The sequence below is a fragment of the Corvus hawaiiensis genome, chromosome 3 (assembly GCF_020740725.1).
Source record: "Corvus hawaiiensis isolate bCorHaw1 chromosome 3, bCorHaw1.pri.cur, whole genome shotgun sequence".
NCBI lineage: Eukaryota > Metazoa > Chordata > Aves > Passeriformes > Corvidae > Corvus > Corvus hawaiiensis.
The window spans coordinates 69949923-69964864 of record NC_063215.1 but is presented as its reverse complement, the minus strand read 5'-3'; the positions used below and the strand labels follow the sequence as shown (position 1 = coordinate 69964864).

General features: G+C 38.2%; 1 protein-coding gene across 11 annotated transcripts in view; it reads right to left on the bottom strand.

Annotated features, from left to right (window-relative positions):
- The window catches only part of RGS7 (regulator of G protein signaling 7), a 242621-nt gene that overhangs the window by 76356 nt on the left and 151323 nt on the right, over positions 1–14942 (bottom strand). For all 11 annotated transcript variants that reach the window (XR_007202118.1, XR_007202119.1, XM_048296464.1 and 8 more), the window contains exon 5: positions 8526–8632. Coding sequence is in view for 9 of the 11 variants with exons in the window: in XM_048296464.1 (XP_048152421.1) it covers positions 8526–8632 (107 nt within the window). In the remaining 2 variants the exon portion in view is untranslated. The remainder of the gene's footprint in view (positions 1–8525; positions 8633–14942) is intronic.

Here is a 14942-nt window from a genome sequence, read left to right as displayed (position 1 = left end):
ATCCATATTAAAGCTCCTCATAAATACTTAGGATTTCTCTTGACAACTTACATATACTCCCATCCCAGCTGAGATTAAAAAATAAATTCCATGTTCTGACTCAGAGAAAAATCACAAAATTTGCTTTCAGCATTCATTTCACAACAGGCTATGAACAAATACTATATATTCTATATGTTAGTGATGTTACAGGAGGACTGTTGTTTCATACATAAATGAAAAGCTATGTGTGGCCCGCATAATGTTTTCAGTATTTAGTGAAAAAACACTTTTAAATTTACTGAAACTTGCACTTTGGTGGTGAAGGCAGTGTGGGCACTAAACAGAATATGGGAAAGGGGACATGATCTTCAGTGTTGTGAAATGTTGTAACTTTAGCTCGCTAGGAGGCAGAGATGACCAAGGATTTTCTGAAGGATAAAAAGGTGCAACCTAAATGTGGAGATCATGGAAAAAGCAGAAAATAATGCATCGGCTACTAAGGATGAGACTAAGCCTCCCTGTGCAAGGGAGATAAAAGCAAAAAAGTTAAAACAGAACATGAGTTTTAATTAGCAAAGCACATGATGAGCCATATTAAAAGGTTTCAATGATGTGTGATCAGGTAAGCCAAAAAGAAACCCCAGTAAAAGGCAGACATTACAATATAAGAAAGGGACTCAAATAACAGCTAGTACAGATAAGTACAGAAGATTATTAAATGCCTTCTTTGTTTGAGTCTCCAGAAGGAGGGAGACGGTGGGCAGATAAAGGTCTTTCTGCCCAGGGAATGACACACAGGCATGAGCTCTCCTGGCCAAAGCTCTGAGCTGGGCAGGCACAAGCTGTCTCTGAACTGCAAGCCATGACCCTGCCTGCCTGGTGCTCGGATGCATTTAATGGGACTTGCTGAGAAGTACAGCTCATCTGCTCAGGCACTGCAACGTGGACAGAGCTGGCCTCCAGCCAGCTGGCTCTCAGAGGGAACAAAGTTCAATTCTGCCTGCAATCAGCTCTGTGAACATGCCCAAAATTAATTTGGACATGGAGATAAGGCTACAGGGCAAAGCACAGGGCAAAAAAAAATCAGGGAGGGAAATATTTTTATGAGGTCAGACAGTTCAGGCTAGAAGGCTGATGAAATTCAGCACAGAAAGCTTAAGGATTTATTGAGTTTTCATGTGGGTAAACTGTGTTTATTTCTGAAAAAGCAAAAAAAGCCTCACCAAACTAAAGAATGGCTGCTGGTTCCTCAGGACTGTGATTTATATGCATGTGTACATATTATGATGAGATGCTTCCTCTGGTATTTCTCTTTCTGCTCTATCTCCAGTACTCCATAACAATGACTATCTAACTGGTGAGAGTTATCAAAAGTATTGAAATATCTGCATGATGTTTAAAGGGGTGCAAGTTACCTGAAGGGTAATTTACAAATGGAAAAAATATTCATTCAAGTGACCTTTGAAACACGGACAGTTATTTTTATTTTTTAAAAATCACATAAAGCAGAGGAGCTTCAGAAGATTAAAGCAAAGAGAAGAACTGTATTTTCCAGAAAAGGTAAAAAGCTTAAATTTTCTCTTTTATAATCTTTCTATATTTACTCTCTGGAGTGAATAGTTGTAATACACTATTTGTTTCTAATCTTTGAAAGCTAAAGTTTACTAGTATTTGGATTTTTCAAAAACATATTAGGTCACTGGCAGTGTAAAACCCTACTAGGTGAGAAATAAACAATAGATGCTATGCATTTTGACCAAGGCAAAGTTCTACGTTACTTTCTTACTAGCAAGTGAAGATTTATGGCATCACCCTAAGATGTGCTCAAAAGCAGCTACAGCTGCTGATAAAGTTGTATTCAAAGAGTAGATATCTATTATTTACTTTCAAAGCAAGAAATGGCATTGATGTGCGCAGAGATAAGGGAAACTCTTAAAAACAGGTAAAAAATAGGGATAAGGGACAGATTAAGATTTAAAGAGAAAGAAAATCCAAAACATCAAGAAAAAAATCTTTTAAAAACCCTAGACACTGAAAATAAAGCATGATATAAAAATCAGTTTCTGATTAATGGGCTTTTGCAATGCTGTGATTGAATTGACAAGCACCAACAATAAACATGCATGTAGTTAAAGTGACTGATGTTTTTCCAAAGGAATATTCCACATTTTCTTGTCTAATTGCTTGGTTTTAACAGTCATAAAATTCTGGTCTTAATCTGAAGTTTACCTTGTTCCTTATTACAGACATCAAACAGTTTAATCACATAGCACATGACCATAATGCTTGTGCTGAGTTTACATTTCCATTTCTGTTTCAAAAGTCTCCACACAATTTCATGCTCCAGATATTTAACAACCTCTGAGAAGAATTTGCTAGAGAGGTTATCCGTGAAGACTATGGGAGAAAGATTTGCCTTGTTCAACACAGAAGGATTAGGAAATAAGAAGAGTCTGATAAGAAGATCTCTGGTCTCATGGAATGAGGTCAGGAATGCGAATAGTAGATGTGTGCAAAGGAGAGAGCTGCCTGCTCTCATCTATCTATTAAAAAAATCCCACAGCAATGCAGGGAGGCTTTGCTCAGACGAATTACCTTCTAAATAGCTGGCTATGCAAACAAAGCTTAGTTCAACTATTTGTTACAAATCACATACCCAAATACATTTTATAACATCCTTCGCAATGTCACATATTCCTGTAGCACAAATACTACACAATCTGTGTGCCTTGCTTCATGATCTGGAAGCCCATAAGTGAAGATTTCACCCAGGAGAGGTATGGACACGGTATAACGTACCACAAAGTCACCATTTCACCATTTTCGAAGAGAAGATTATGAAATACTGATGGGGTTTGGTTATCTTTCATGAGTGTAGAAAACTTGAAGGAATTCTCCTACTTAAGAATTTTACTTTTCCTCAGAAGGAAATATGAAGCAGTTCATCATGAAGAAGTATTAAAGAGGGAATGCTTGTCATTTTGCCATGACATCCCACTTACAGCTGAAGGGAGGTGGGTGGTAGAACAGTTTAAGGAAACTCAAGTACTGTTTATCAGCCTGGGCAGAAATAATGCTGCCAGTTTTTATCAGTATGCTTTTGAGGCACTTTGTTTAATTGTAATTTGAATCAGCATCCAGGACAAGTCAGGAGCTAGAGAAATAAGGCCTACCTAGCACTGCAGATGTGATTGCAGATACGTTTAAGCCTTCAGAACAAGAGTCACAAGGATCTTTATGCCTTTTAACCAGAAAGCTGGTTTTGCACACACAAACACATACTGGTTCTGTTGCATTATACACTAATAGCATTAGGTAAACCTAACCACATAAACCCATAATCCTTCTGTAAAAAAGGCATATGAAACAAAATCCTGAAAAATAGCACATATTCTACAACTAGCAGCAGTGGCTGCTATGCACTGTGAGCAATCCAGTGATAAAGTAAATAGATCTGCTTTGGCTCTACCTCAAAATTAATCAATAATAATATCTGAGCTAATGAAACAGCTACTTGTAAAAATCAGTGTTGCCCATCAGCTTTTATAAAACATGATTAATTTCTATGCATTAAACTGTATTACCGAGGAGGGAAATCACTAAACATCTTTCAGCTACCCCTTGTTGATAGCAATAAGAAAAGAGTTGCTGTCTCTGAAGCTGATCCGTTCCACTCCACGAAATTTTTTAAAATCCAATTACTTGGATGGGGAAGGAGTATTCGAATTACTTATAAACCTTCACATATTACTGCTATTCTTCGCTCAGGCACCAGGGAGTCTTTATAAACAGCAGAAATCAAGCCTTTGCCGAAAAGTAGTTATGCACAATCTCAAATGCTTTGCATGATGGATGGCAGAATTCACTGGCATGCTGTTTTATATTCATTGCACTTGACAAAAATGATTTCTTGATAAAGGGTAAGATTGCTAGTCTAGCACTAGCAATCAGGAAGCAAGTAGTGCTCCACGGTTAGCTCACAATCATTAAAAAAGAAGTTGAGGAATTTGGAAACAAAATTTTGGCTCTGTGATTCCTCTTTTCTAACCTGAAATGAAGATGAGCATGGGAAGCAGTGTGGGGCAAAGTGTGTCTGAGTAAGGAGTCAGAAAAATCAAAAGCAGCACTGATGGGGCAGTCAGAAAGACACATGGATTTGAAAACTTCTTCCCTCAGAAACCTTAACAGAACCTGTATATGCGAAGCCTGACCTGAAAAGACAATGAATTAGTTATTGCACCTTCAATTGCTGAAGAAAATCTGCCAAAAGCCGGATAAGACAACCTGCTTCTTTTCCATTTCTAAAATCTGGCTGCCAATAAAATCCTTCCCTCAAGGCACAGTAGATGATCCAGAAAGGCTCTGGAGAGTGGCTGAAGAGCTGTGATGCTCAGCCAGAGACTCAGCATTCAGAATGGCCAGAGATCGGTCCAGAATGAGCCAAGAGGAAGCGAGCTCAATAAGGCTGACTCAAAGAGATGCGTAAAGCAGTGCAACCCCACCTGAGACACGAGGTACTCACAACACTTCACACTCTAAACTATTTTCCAACAAAGCTATTTCAAGATCCTTACAGTGTTTGCTATATAATTTTATACCAAATTTAGGCATGGGAAAACAAGGCCAGAGAGGTTAAATGCACTCGTCAAGAACGTGTTCCCAGTGGCAGAACAGGAGAAGACATCAAAGTCCACACCTTCATCTTTCCAAGGTCCATGAATTTTGCTGCTATCTTCACCAGATTTATGCTTTCACAAGAAACTGTTCCTGTTTTCACACTTTTTCTCAGTTATTTCTGCCTTTTATCTTAAAAGTTACAAAACAACAGTAAAACCTCACCCTCATCTCTGAAAATTAGTTTATGTTAAATCATTAATTAATCTCACTTAAAATTGGGAGTGTGACTATCACTACTCTTGGGTATCCTAGGAGTTTGTTTACAACCAAAAGATACTAGGAAATATTATTTTTCACTATTAACATCAAGAGACACACTATGCATTTAGGACTTGTAGAGGAAATCAGCATATTTTTCTGCAGGATGATATTACAGAAGTCTACCAGCTGAAAGGGCAAGTCAGGAATTCCTCACCAAGACAGAAAAAATATCACTTGTATGGACATAAGTGAAACCTCCATGAATAGTCCCTGGCCCATAGAAGATACGCTTTCTAAGACAAAGCTTGCTTTTCTTATTTGGGCCCTCCTACCTATTTGCTCTCAGGTAGAGGAAGATGGTGAGCAAATATTCAGCTCCTTCTTTCATCCCAGGTTTAAGGTACCAGGAAAAGGCAATGTAGCTGTTTCTGCTTTTTTTATTGAGCCTAATAAAAAAAATTCCTCTCTTAATAAGGCAATTAATATTTAAATTCAGCTCCTTTGAATTAAATTGATAGCACAGAAACTAACCTAATTAACACCTGAGTAGGTCAATGAATGATCCAGAATTTTTTTTATTTCACATTATTTAAAAAAGCAGATGTAACTATACTCTTGCCTCCTGATGGCAAGAGTAATAACTGAAAAAGTATAATTTTTGCCCATAAGAGGGCATTTGTCCAAATGAAGCACAATCCCCACTGCTTTTAGCTATTTCTATACAACAGAAGGTGGTTTAAAACAAGCTGGAGATAATTTTACTGACAGGTGGGAATGTGTCACCCTTTGGAAAACAAAACACCAAGTGCATGGAGAACATTATTATAGCTAGTCTGTTTTTTGTAGGTTAGGTCTTTATATTGCAAAAATTTCTCTGCAGGCATGGCTTCTGAACTTTTCAGTGCTGGCAGGTGCATGGTTTCCTCTTTCTATTAAAATACCCAGAAATTTGCTAATCCTGTCCAATACTTAGAGGGTACAATTTGTGAAGAACCTGAATGTTGGGGTTCCTCACCCCTGGCGTGGGGTCCGGGGGGAGGGGACCCTGGAGGAGAGGCACGGCCTACGGGGTCTCCCTGCTCCCTGGTCAATCCTGTTCCCCATTGGTTGTTTTGTGTTCCCCTGCCCAAGGAGGACCCTGGTTGCCCCGTGACTGCTCAGTTCTTCGGCAGTCCCCCGGCCATGCGGCTGGAGAATAAAGATCTCTGAAACTTCTCTCAAGAATCGCTCCCTGTTTCTTTCCATGGGCCTCGCTGTCCTATACATGTTGCAGTAATCCCTGCTGCAACACCTGAACATCTATTCTAGTGCAAAATTCACACATTTGCAGTCAAACTTTCTTCCCCGTTGAATATGCTCTCTTCATCTTCTAATTTAACAGTTCAGTAACAGATTTTATACTAGCCTTCTTTTGGTGGGGAACATGAAGCTATAATCACATAAATTTTGCTGTTATAGCTCCAGTTAACAGTATGTCACCACTATGAACATTTTCTCATCCTATACATTAACAGCTGCAATTGCATTGTCACAACAGCAAAGACACATTGTTGGCATAGGAATAGCAATGCAAAAGGTACCACAGAACAGCAAACAACCCAAACGCTGCAGATACAGACTGAGAAACACTTGATTAAAGCACCTTATTTCATATGCATTTGTCAAATAGGTGCAAATTCTTAACTTATGTAAATAAACTGAGAAGATTTTACAATCTAGCCCTCACTGAAGCTTCACGTCCAAACATGTAGGCTGTAGACGTCTCTGAGGAAAGCTCACAGCAGGGTAGCTGCAGTACTCTCAGTGGTCCACAGTGCAGCTAATTCTCGTCTGTACTTTCCTTCAGTCAGACTATCATGCCAGCAGAGGTGATTATTTCTCATGCTAGAGATGGAAGCAGGCCAGCAGCTGTGCAGAATTCAATGGCTAGCACTTTTGTAAGTAAGTACTATTCTCTGCAAAAATAAGTCCTTGTATATTTTGTTCTTCTGGACACTGCTTATGCAGACACCAAGCCAAGAACTGGAGCCTCAACCACTGCGTGATTCCTTTCCACCTACCTCATAAGCACATCAGCAAGCCCCTTTAACCATGTGCCATCTCTCCTCTTTATACTGAGCACTGAGAAGAATGAAGCCTCATGAGCTTAAAAAACCCCCTTTTCCCTCAAATACTCTCTCCAGGATCAAAGGTAACAGAGGATCATGGGGAGGAGGCTTGGAATGCCTGTTCTTAGTATTACCCATATACACATCTAACTCTCTGTTCCACTGAAGAACATGTTTTTTGCACTGTATGACTCACAGGATTTAAATATGAAAATAGGATAATATTGTTTGCATGTATGCAATAATAATTCTCTTTCTTGCCAGACTGTGCTATGCATATTTAATTATATTCATGCTAGGATTTTGATTTATACAAATATTACGAGTCTTTCTCTTCCCTTATGTGGGTCTATAGGACTTAAGCCAAAATATTGGTGAAAGTATTGTACAGAAATTAATATAATACAGGGTTTGAAACTATGATTGGTCTCCAACCTCCAGTTTTCTTCTGCATTTTAAAGATCACAATCTCAGTACTATTTTATTCTTGATGACTTCTCATTTAAATAATCTTTAAGACAAAGCTTAGACCTATATATCTTGAAGACAATAGATTTTTTTCTACTAGATGTTATTTTACTCTGAGTATTTAATACAGTTAGAAGTAATAGAGAAGAATTAACAAACTCAATTTCATAATGAGAGTCATCATATAATTTCAAAGCAATAAATATCTAGAAAAGACCTTGAAGCAGCTGTTGGTGATACCAGGAATACCACCTAATAGAAATAGTAACACAGAACACAACCACCATTGTCAGAAGTGGCACATGACAAGCAAAGTTAATTCCTTCTGTTGAATCCATAATCTGGTACTTTGCAGTCATATTTGTTTCAAGTCATTAGCAATATTGTTCTGCAAAATTCTGGCCCACTAGTCATTATCAGAAAAACAACACTTCTGCTCCCAGGGCCTTAGTTTGAAATTTAATATAGTAAAATACATCTATGTAGGTTTCTGAATAATATATGTGCAAGTGTCAGTATAGACATACGTACATGTTTATGCTTCCAGCTTGTTCTGAACCATCTGCATGTTTGTTGTACACAATGGAACTGACAAATCAACATAAAAATGTGTCTGCATTTGCTAGAAGAATACACACTACTCCCATACTACTGAGTTACCAGTAAGGAAATTGTCACAAAAGAAGAAAAAGAAATATTATCCTCCATTATTTCTATAGATTTCTGCTATAGACTTATTATTTAAAATATCTCCCCCTTTCCAAATTAAGACTAGACTAGGAATAAGAGGCAATAAGATAAGTTAGTTTATTATATTTCCAAAGAAATGCATTAATTTACTTCATGAGAGATAGTTCCACGTTTAGGATTATCACACTTTTATTCCAGATATCAAAATGGACATTATCATCTTAAGATTTTGCTGACAATTTATAAACAAAATCTGTCTACCTTTTTTTATTTTTAGGGGAATTTCTACTCTTTACCAGGTTATGTAAGAAACAAAGTATGGTTAAATTCGCTATGAACTTTTCCGTAAGGCCTTTGAGCCTCCATTTATGCAAGTCAAGGACATATTGAAAGTATTACCTGGAATCGATAAAAGGTGCCATCATCCTTCAATGTTAGAACATGGTCTGAGATTGGAAAGAAATAGCCATGTGCTGCCATCAGAGTTCCCAAATGCAGAGCTTCAACTGTTTCAAGAAAAAAAAGAAAGATAAACTTAAAAAGTTAAATAACTTCTTTTCAGCAATTGAGTTTGTTGTTACGATTCACCTGATATCCTGCAGATAACCCCGGTTTTCTCAATCAAATTCCTACCATCATGAAAGAGCTGTCTTTTTCTATGTAATATAATGGTGCAACCAAAAAAACACTTTCCTTAACAAATAGCTTTTAAGTGTGCCACTTGTAGCTGCAGTTCCACTACTTACATCGACATTAAAAGGTAGCTGTAATGTTCACTCACTTGTTCTGAAGCTGAAAACAGCTATCATTTCTACCCTGATAGTGCAGCCTGCTTTTCTTCCTCAGAACAGTTTCTGATTATATGTTAAAATAGTTGATTCCAATTACATGGTATCTTCCTCACTAGCTTTATCAGAGCTGCTGTAAAGGATAGAGATTTCCTCAAAAGTTTCTTATTACTGGAAAAAATAACAAGGGATAACAGGATACAAGAATAGTTGATGTAGGAAGGTGCCTGTGGAGGTCATCTTGTCCAACTCCCTTGCTCAAGCAGAGATACCTTAAGCTACTTGCCAAGGACCTTGTCCAAGTGTTTTCTGAATAACTCAAAGGAGTGAGATACCACAGCCTCTCTCGATAATGCCCAGATTCATCCTCTAAGAAGTGCTCATTTGTTCCTACTGCCTATAATTCTGCATTCAGCAATGACAAACGCAGATTTGTCTTGTCCTGACTCTTAAAAACACCACTGCAGCACCCGACCAGCAGTAAAGCATCATCACACAGAAAGAAATGTGAGTCCTGACATTTGTGTTCTTGCTGACAAACACAGAAAGACATTCACTTGTGTTTCACCCATTATTATTTTCAATATGAGAAGGCTTATTTATTTACCCATACTTCTTCAGCATCACAAAAAATTCCCTCCTTCACCCTTTGCTCACCTGAAGACATTGACTCGCATAGGAGACACAGGAGAAGCAGTGGGACATCTTTAGTCTAACCCAAAGCCAGCAAGCATGTGAAAGGAACAAAAAAGGGGATCTGGACAGTACTTAACTGAGAGCACATAACCCTACCAAGGTTTATTTGACACCAAATATTTGTTGCAAAATACAACACACCCTCTCTGGCAGTGAGCTCTCTGGCCTGATGTACAACACCGCAATGCTGTTTAGATTTTTCCCAGTTGCGAGCCTATAAGAAATCTCTCTAATAGAAAGAAAGGAGTTGCTTTGTTCCTTGTGCTTGCAATATCTGTAAATCACCATCTGGACTTTGCCCTAATTATAATAATACATTGTTGTTATTCATTCATTTCAAGATGCTAAATTCTATTATCCCTTGGATCAGAAATTTTGAGTCAATGCTTTCTGCAGTGTGTCAGTCACTCCAATATTTCACTTTGTTTCAATTCATCTGCCTTTTAATTTCATTAAGCTTTTCTTTGTTCTTCACATTGCAACTTATTTCCAATTCCAAAAAGCTTTATTTTTGCATATATTATGTATCTTCATGGAATGAGAGAAAAAAAGGAAGAAATGTGCTGAGTTTTCTAGAGAAGGGCATTCTCAGACAAGGGTGACAGGGCTTGCCAGGGAGCTCTGACACAGATGAGAGTGTATTCTCTTCTGATTTAGCATACACTAAATAGGCTCCAGATTTGTTTCATGTGCTTCCTGGATTCTGAATTGTAATATTTTTCATTATCACAAGGAGCTCACATTATTTTCTTTTACACAGCTATTTTTAGAGTGCATCTGGACTACTATGTCCAGTTATGATTAACATGTCCATTGCACTACAAGAAGAATATCAACAAACTTTGAGTGAGTCGAGTGGGAGTCCACCAAGATCACTAGGGCTGGAGCATGCACCATATAAGGAGAGATTGCAGGAACTGGACTTGGTCAGACTGGAAAAAAGAAGGTTTTGGAGGTGTCCAGAAGTACCTTTCCAATACCTAAAAGAAGATTTCAAAATGAGGGAGCCAAAACCTCTACTGAGTTTCAGGGCAATAAAGTAAATAAATGAGGAAATAAATAAAAGAGAAAATGGTAATAAACCAAACCAGGTATAGTTCTGATTTTCAGCCAAGCAGCAGGAGAGGCTGCTCAGACACACTGTGCAATATGCATCCTTGGAGGGTTTCAAGAACTGAACAGATAAAGTTCAGGGCAAGATGTTTGACTTTACACTGATTTGAGCAAGGAGTAGGACTGGAGTCCTCCTGAGGTCCCTCTCAGCTTGAACTGTATTACAGCTCTGTGACTCTAGATGGGTCAAGCAGAAGTGGAACATAGAACATAAAAAAGGGATGAAAACAATTGGAGAAGAAACTATTTGAAAGCTCCTGCCAGAACAGCCTATACTCCAGGCAAGGTTGGGTAGAGTAGCAGTAAGAACTTGTACTTCTCTCCCTGACCATTGAGCCATATATATGCAAGAGTGACCGGGCCTTCTTCAGAAGCTAATTAAAGTTACTTAAGGTCTGAATTAGTCCCTATAGCAGCCTATATCTCTTCTCCAGTTATGTACGGAGAGTAAGGTTGTTATACTCTTACCTCAGGCAATCTCATTCAGCTGGAATCCACACTGACTCAATGCTAAGGTGTATCTTTGTCCCTTCAGCCACTGAGCCTTAATATAGACATCTAAATTTCTCTTTTTCTTTCCTTAACTAATAGACAATTAATTTTAATTTTTTATGGCTATCAAACAATAAATTTATTCCAGCATTAAATGAATATAAATGCACAAATACTCCCTTTTAATATCCACGCAAGATCCACTGTAGCTCATACCTTGAGTGTTACAAAATTATACCCAGTGAGTAACAGGCACAAGACTGTATTCCTACCTCACACCAGGCTGGTAGAGGACTAATGCTGATGCTCTCTGTACAGCAGCAGTAGAACTACAGCACAGAAAGAAACTCAGCACTCAGGAGGTTTCTAATCTCCAAGCAAGGGGTTGTCCAGTGTATTACAGGCAACAAAGGCAACACTTTGATATACATCTCAATTTGCTAAAATCAGACTGAAAAATAACTACTAAGAAGCCAATGAAGTACAAGAGTAGGATTTAGGAAACAAACCCATGAGCTTGAAAAGGAAAATGAAGCCAGCAGCAGACTAACCCAACATGCCTAAATTCCTAGAATTTAAATACAGACAGCTTCTATATCTCCCAGCTATTCCTGCACATGAAGTTAGTGGATTTTCACTTAAGAAGCAAATTTCATCTGGAAAAATGGCAAACATGGATTAAGAACATCAAAAAATGTCTACAAAGTACATTAGATAAGAAGAAAAAAGGAGTCTGAAAGAAATGTTTTTAGATATAACGGTTGCCAGGTAGAAAGAGTAATGTTTATATGTATTCAGAACACAAACTCAAAAACTTGGGGGAACAGACAAAAACAAAAAAAAAATACTGGTTTTTTAGATGGCAAGTGTACACAGATGCACACAGAAATGGTATGTGGTATCTACACAACTATTATTTCCCAATCCTCAGTCACACCCAGATAGCCTCGCTGAGAAGGTATAATTCAAATGGCAGTCAGCTGCTGTAAAGTCAGCTGCTATAGCAGTCAGCTGCTATAAAGCTGCTATATGAATAAAAACAGATAGAGCCAGAGACACCATGTAAAAAATCTGAGGAAGACAAAGCTCCTGGAGGTGTAACTGGTAGAATGGAGTAGACTGAAGCTTCCTTGTTTTGAAGATATTAATTATCTGATTTAAGGTTCCAGACACTTCCTAGTAATTATACTGTGGAAAAGTGGAATGGAATATTCAAAAAACAAATTTACCCAAACCAATTTTAATTTTTTTAGCTAAAAATAGGGAAGTGTTGAGAGTTACAATAGCTAATGGAAGAAGAACGCCTCAGGTGAAAGACAGAAATACATCTTTATGAGCCTGTTGCATTTCAACAGGATACAAAATATTTTATATAAAATCAAAATAACGCTTTGGATTTAGGTTTGATTCTTAATGTGTATATTATTGCTGGGCTAAAAGCTCAGAAAAAGCTAAAAATTCCATGGTTCACTCTGCTGTTGAACTTTATTTAGCTGAGTGGGTGAAGTGAACAACACATGTACATGGATTGATCAGAAATCATTTTTGTGAGAAGTAATATTGCCCAGCCATCTGCTGTGCCATTACAAGACAGTGATCTTGACAGATTAAATGTCAGTCATTTTTAATATACGTTGTTATACAAGAGTTAGATATTTTCAACGCTTTGGGACAATGTAAACCTGATGAAATCTAAGGAATGAAAAACATACCCTTTGATATTTTCTTTTTAACATAGTGCAGTTTTCTCCTTACTTTAATAATTATTGCATAGAGTAATGACAGTTTGTTCATCTTATATTGCAGGGTATGGTAGTATTGGTGGAACAAGTTGTTTCTTATTATAATGTCCACAGGAGGGAATTAAAAAGGATGAATGTTCCTTGTTTTCTTTGGAATAAACGTGTTTCTGTGCTTTTAAACCCCTTAGAGGGTATCTTTTCAGTGATTAGTGTGGATTCCATTTACTCTTACACATCTCAGGTCTACAGGTGATGTGGTATCTATATTTATTTTTACTCTGAAGTCCGTGAAACACTTTGTGGTATCATACTATTATAGTCTCACAATATCTGAAGCACCTTGAAGTAATGTCTGAGGGAGTGAGAAATGAAAACTATTTTCCAATTGTGCTCCACTTTCAAACATCCTTTTCTGGAGTCTGTCTTACATTCTATGTGGACAGATTTTCTACAAGGAACGTGACTTGGGGCATTTTGCGTCCTTAAAATTGCTTTTTGATGTAAAAAACAGTGAAAACCCAAACTTGCAAGTTTTTTGGGGGTTTTTTGGATCCAAAAATGTCAAACAAATGAAAACTTCCTTTTCCATGAAACAGTAAATAGTTTGATATTCTCGGTTATTTGTCGAATCTAAAATCCATCACAGTACTGTAGTGCATTGCTAAGCCACACAGCAGCCTGGAAAAAGAATTAATGAGTCAGAACTTCACAAGCACACATTCATTGTAAGTGTGGAATGCCAAGACTTTATCACTTACTTTCGCCTCACTCCTGCTGTCATTTCATTGCCAGTGTGAACACAAGCTGCAAAGGATTAGAGTAATAAAATACAACCTGCTTCTCACGCTGACATAAAGCGTAGGAGAGGCTCACTGTCTTGGCCTGACTGTGGTGTTTAAAGAGGAGAAAATAAAACAGCTAGAAACATTCTTGAACACCCACAACACCGTAAACCTCTCTTTTGTCCATCTGAAGGATTGAATTTGTAAGGAGAGCAGCACTTGGTGAGAGTCATTTCAAGAAGGATAAAACAGTTGGTGAAGGAAGAGGCACTACTTACCCAAACACAATTAAAATGAGATTCATACTTGATTTCAAGACAACAATCACAAACCACGTTATCTATCAACAAAGCTTCTTACCTAAATAGGTAGGATTTTTCTTGTTCTAGACTGTGCCTGCTGATGCCATTAGCAGGGCAGAGGCTTTGGTAGGAGCATCACTCACCAGGTAAGGAGGAAAACTTATCAAAGATGGACTATGAGTCCCCATCTGCCCAAGGCATGGTAATTTCCACCCTTACAGTCTGAGCTGAAGTGTAACATATAGTGCGTCCCAAGTCTAGAAACAGTGATGCACACCTGAAACATTGACTACTTTCTTCACAAAAACATCCAGCAGAACAAGCAATGTGACAGTGATGAAAGACAGCTGGGTCTTCCTGCATCCTCCCCTCACCACGTCCCTTTCTGCCACTGTCTCTGATGGGCAGTGTGGTTTGTCCTAAGATAAGAACACCAGGTGAGTATTTCAGGAGGAGTTTCTGGATGCTCACATGATTAGTGTATTCCAGGGATGGGGAGATGAGATGCTCGTGACTGACTTTTATTTGCATCTGCCTGAAAAAAGGTATAAAATGCTTCTGGAGACTGGTCCACTGGGCAAACTGGTCTTCCAAGGCTGGAGGTAACTTCTGGGTGGAAACTCCCCCCAACAGCGACGCTGGCAGAGAACATCCAGCCGAAGGTGAGGAACATTTTGGAAGGTGAGCAAAATGCCCTAAGGTCCAGTCAAATGCAGAGATAAAATCCTAGAGTAGCTTTGTAACTGTGAATTCTGCAAGACCAAAGACTGCAAACCTGTACATTTCTAGCCGAACCTGCTTATATTATAAGCCTTTAAACATCAACTGTTGAATAAATCTGAGACTAAGTGGACTCAGCCATGCTCAGACTACTCAGAGAAGTTTAGTCTTAGAGAAGTTA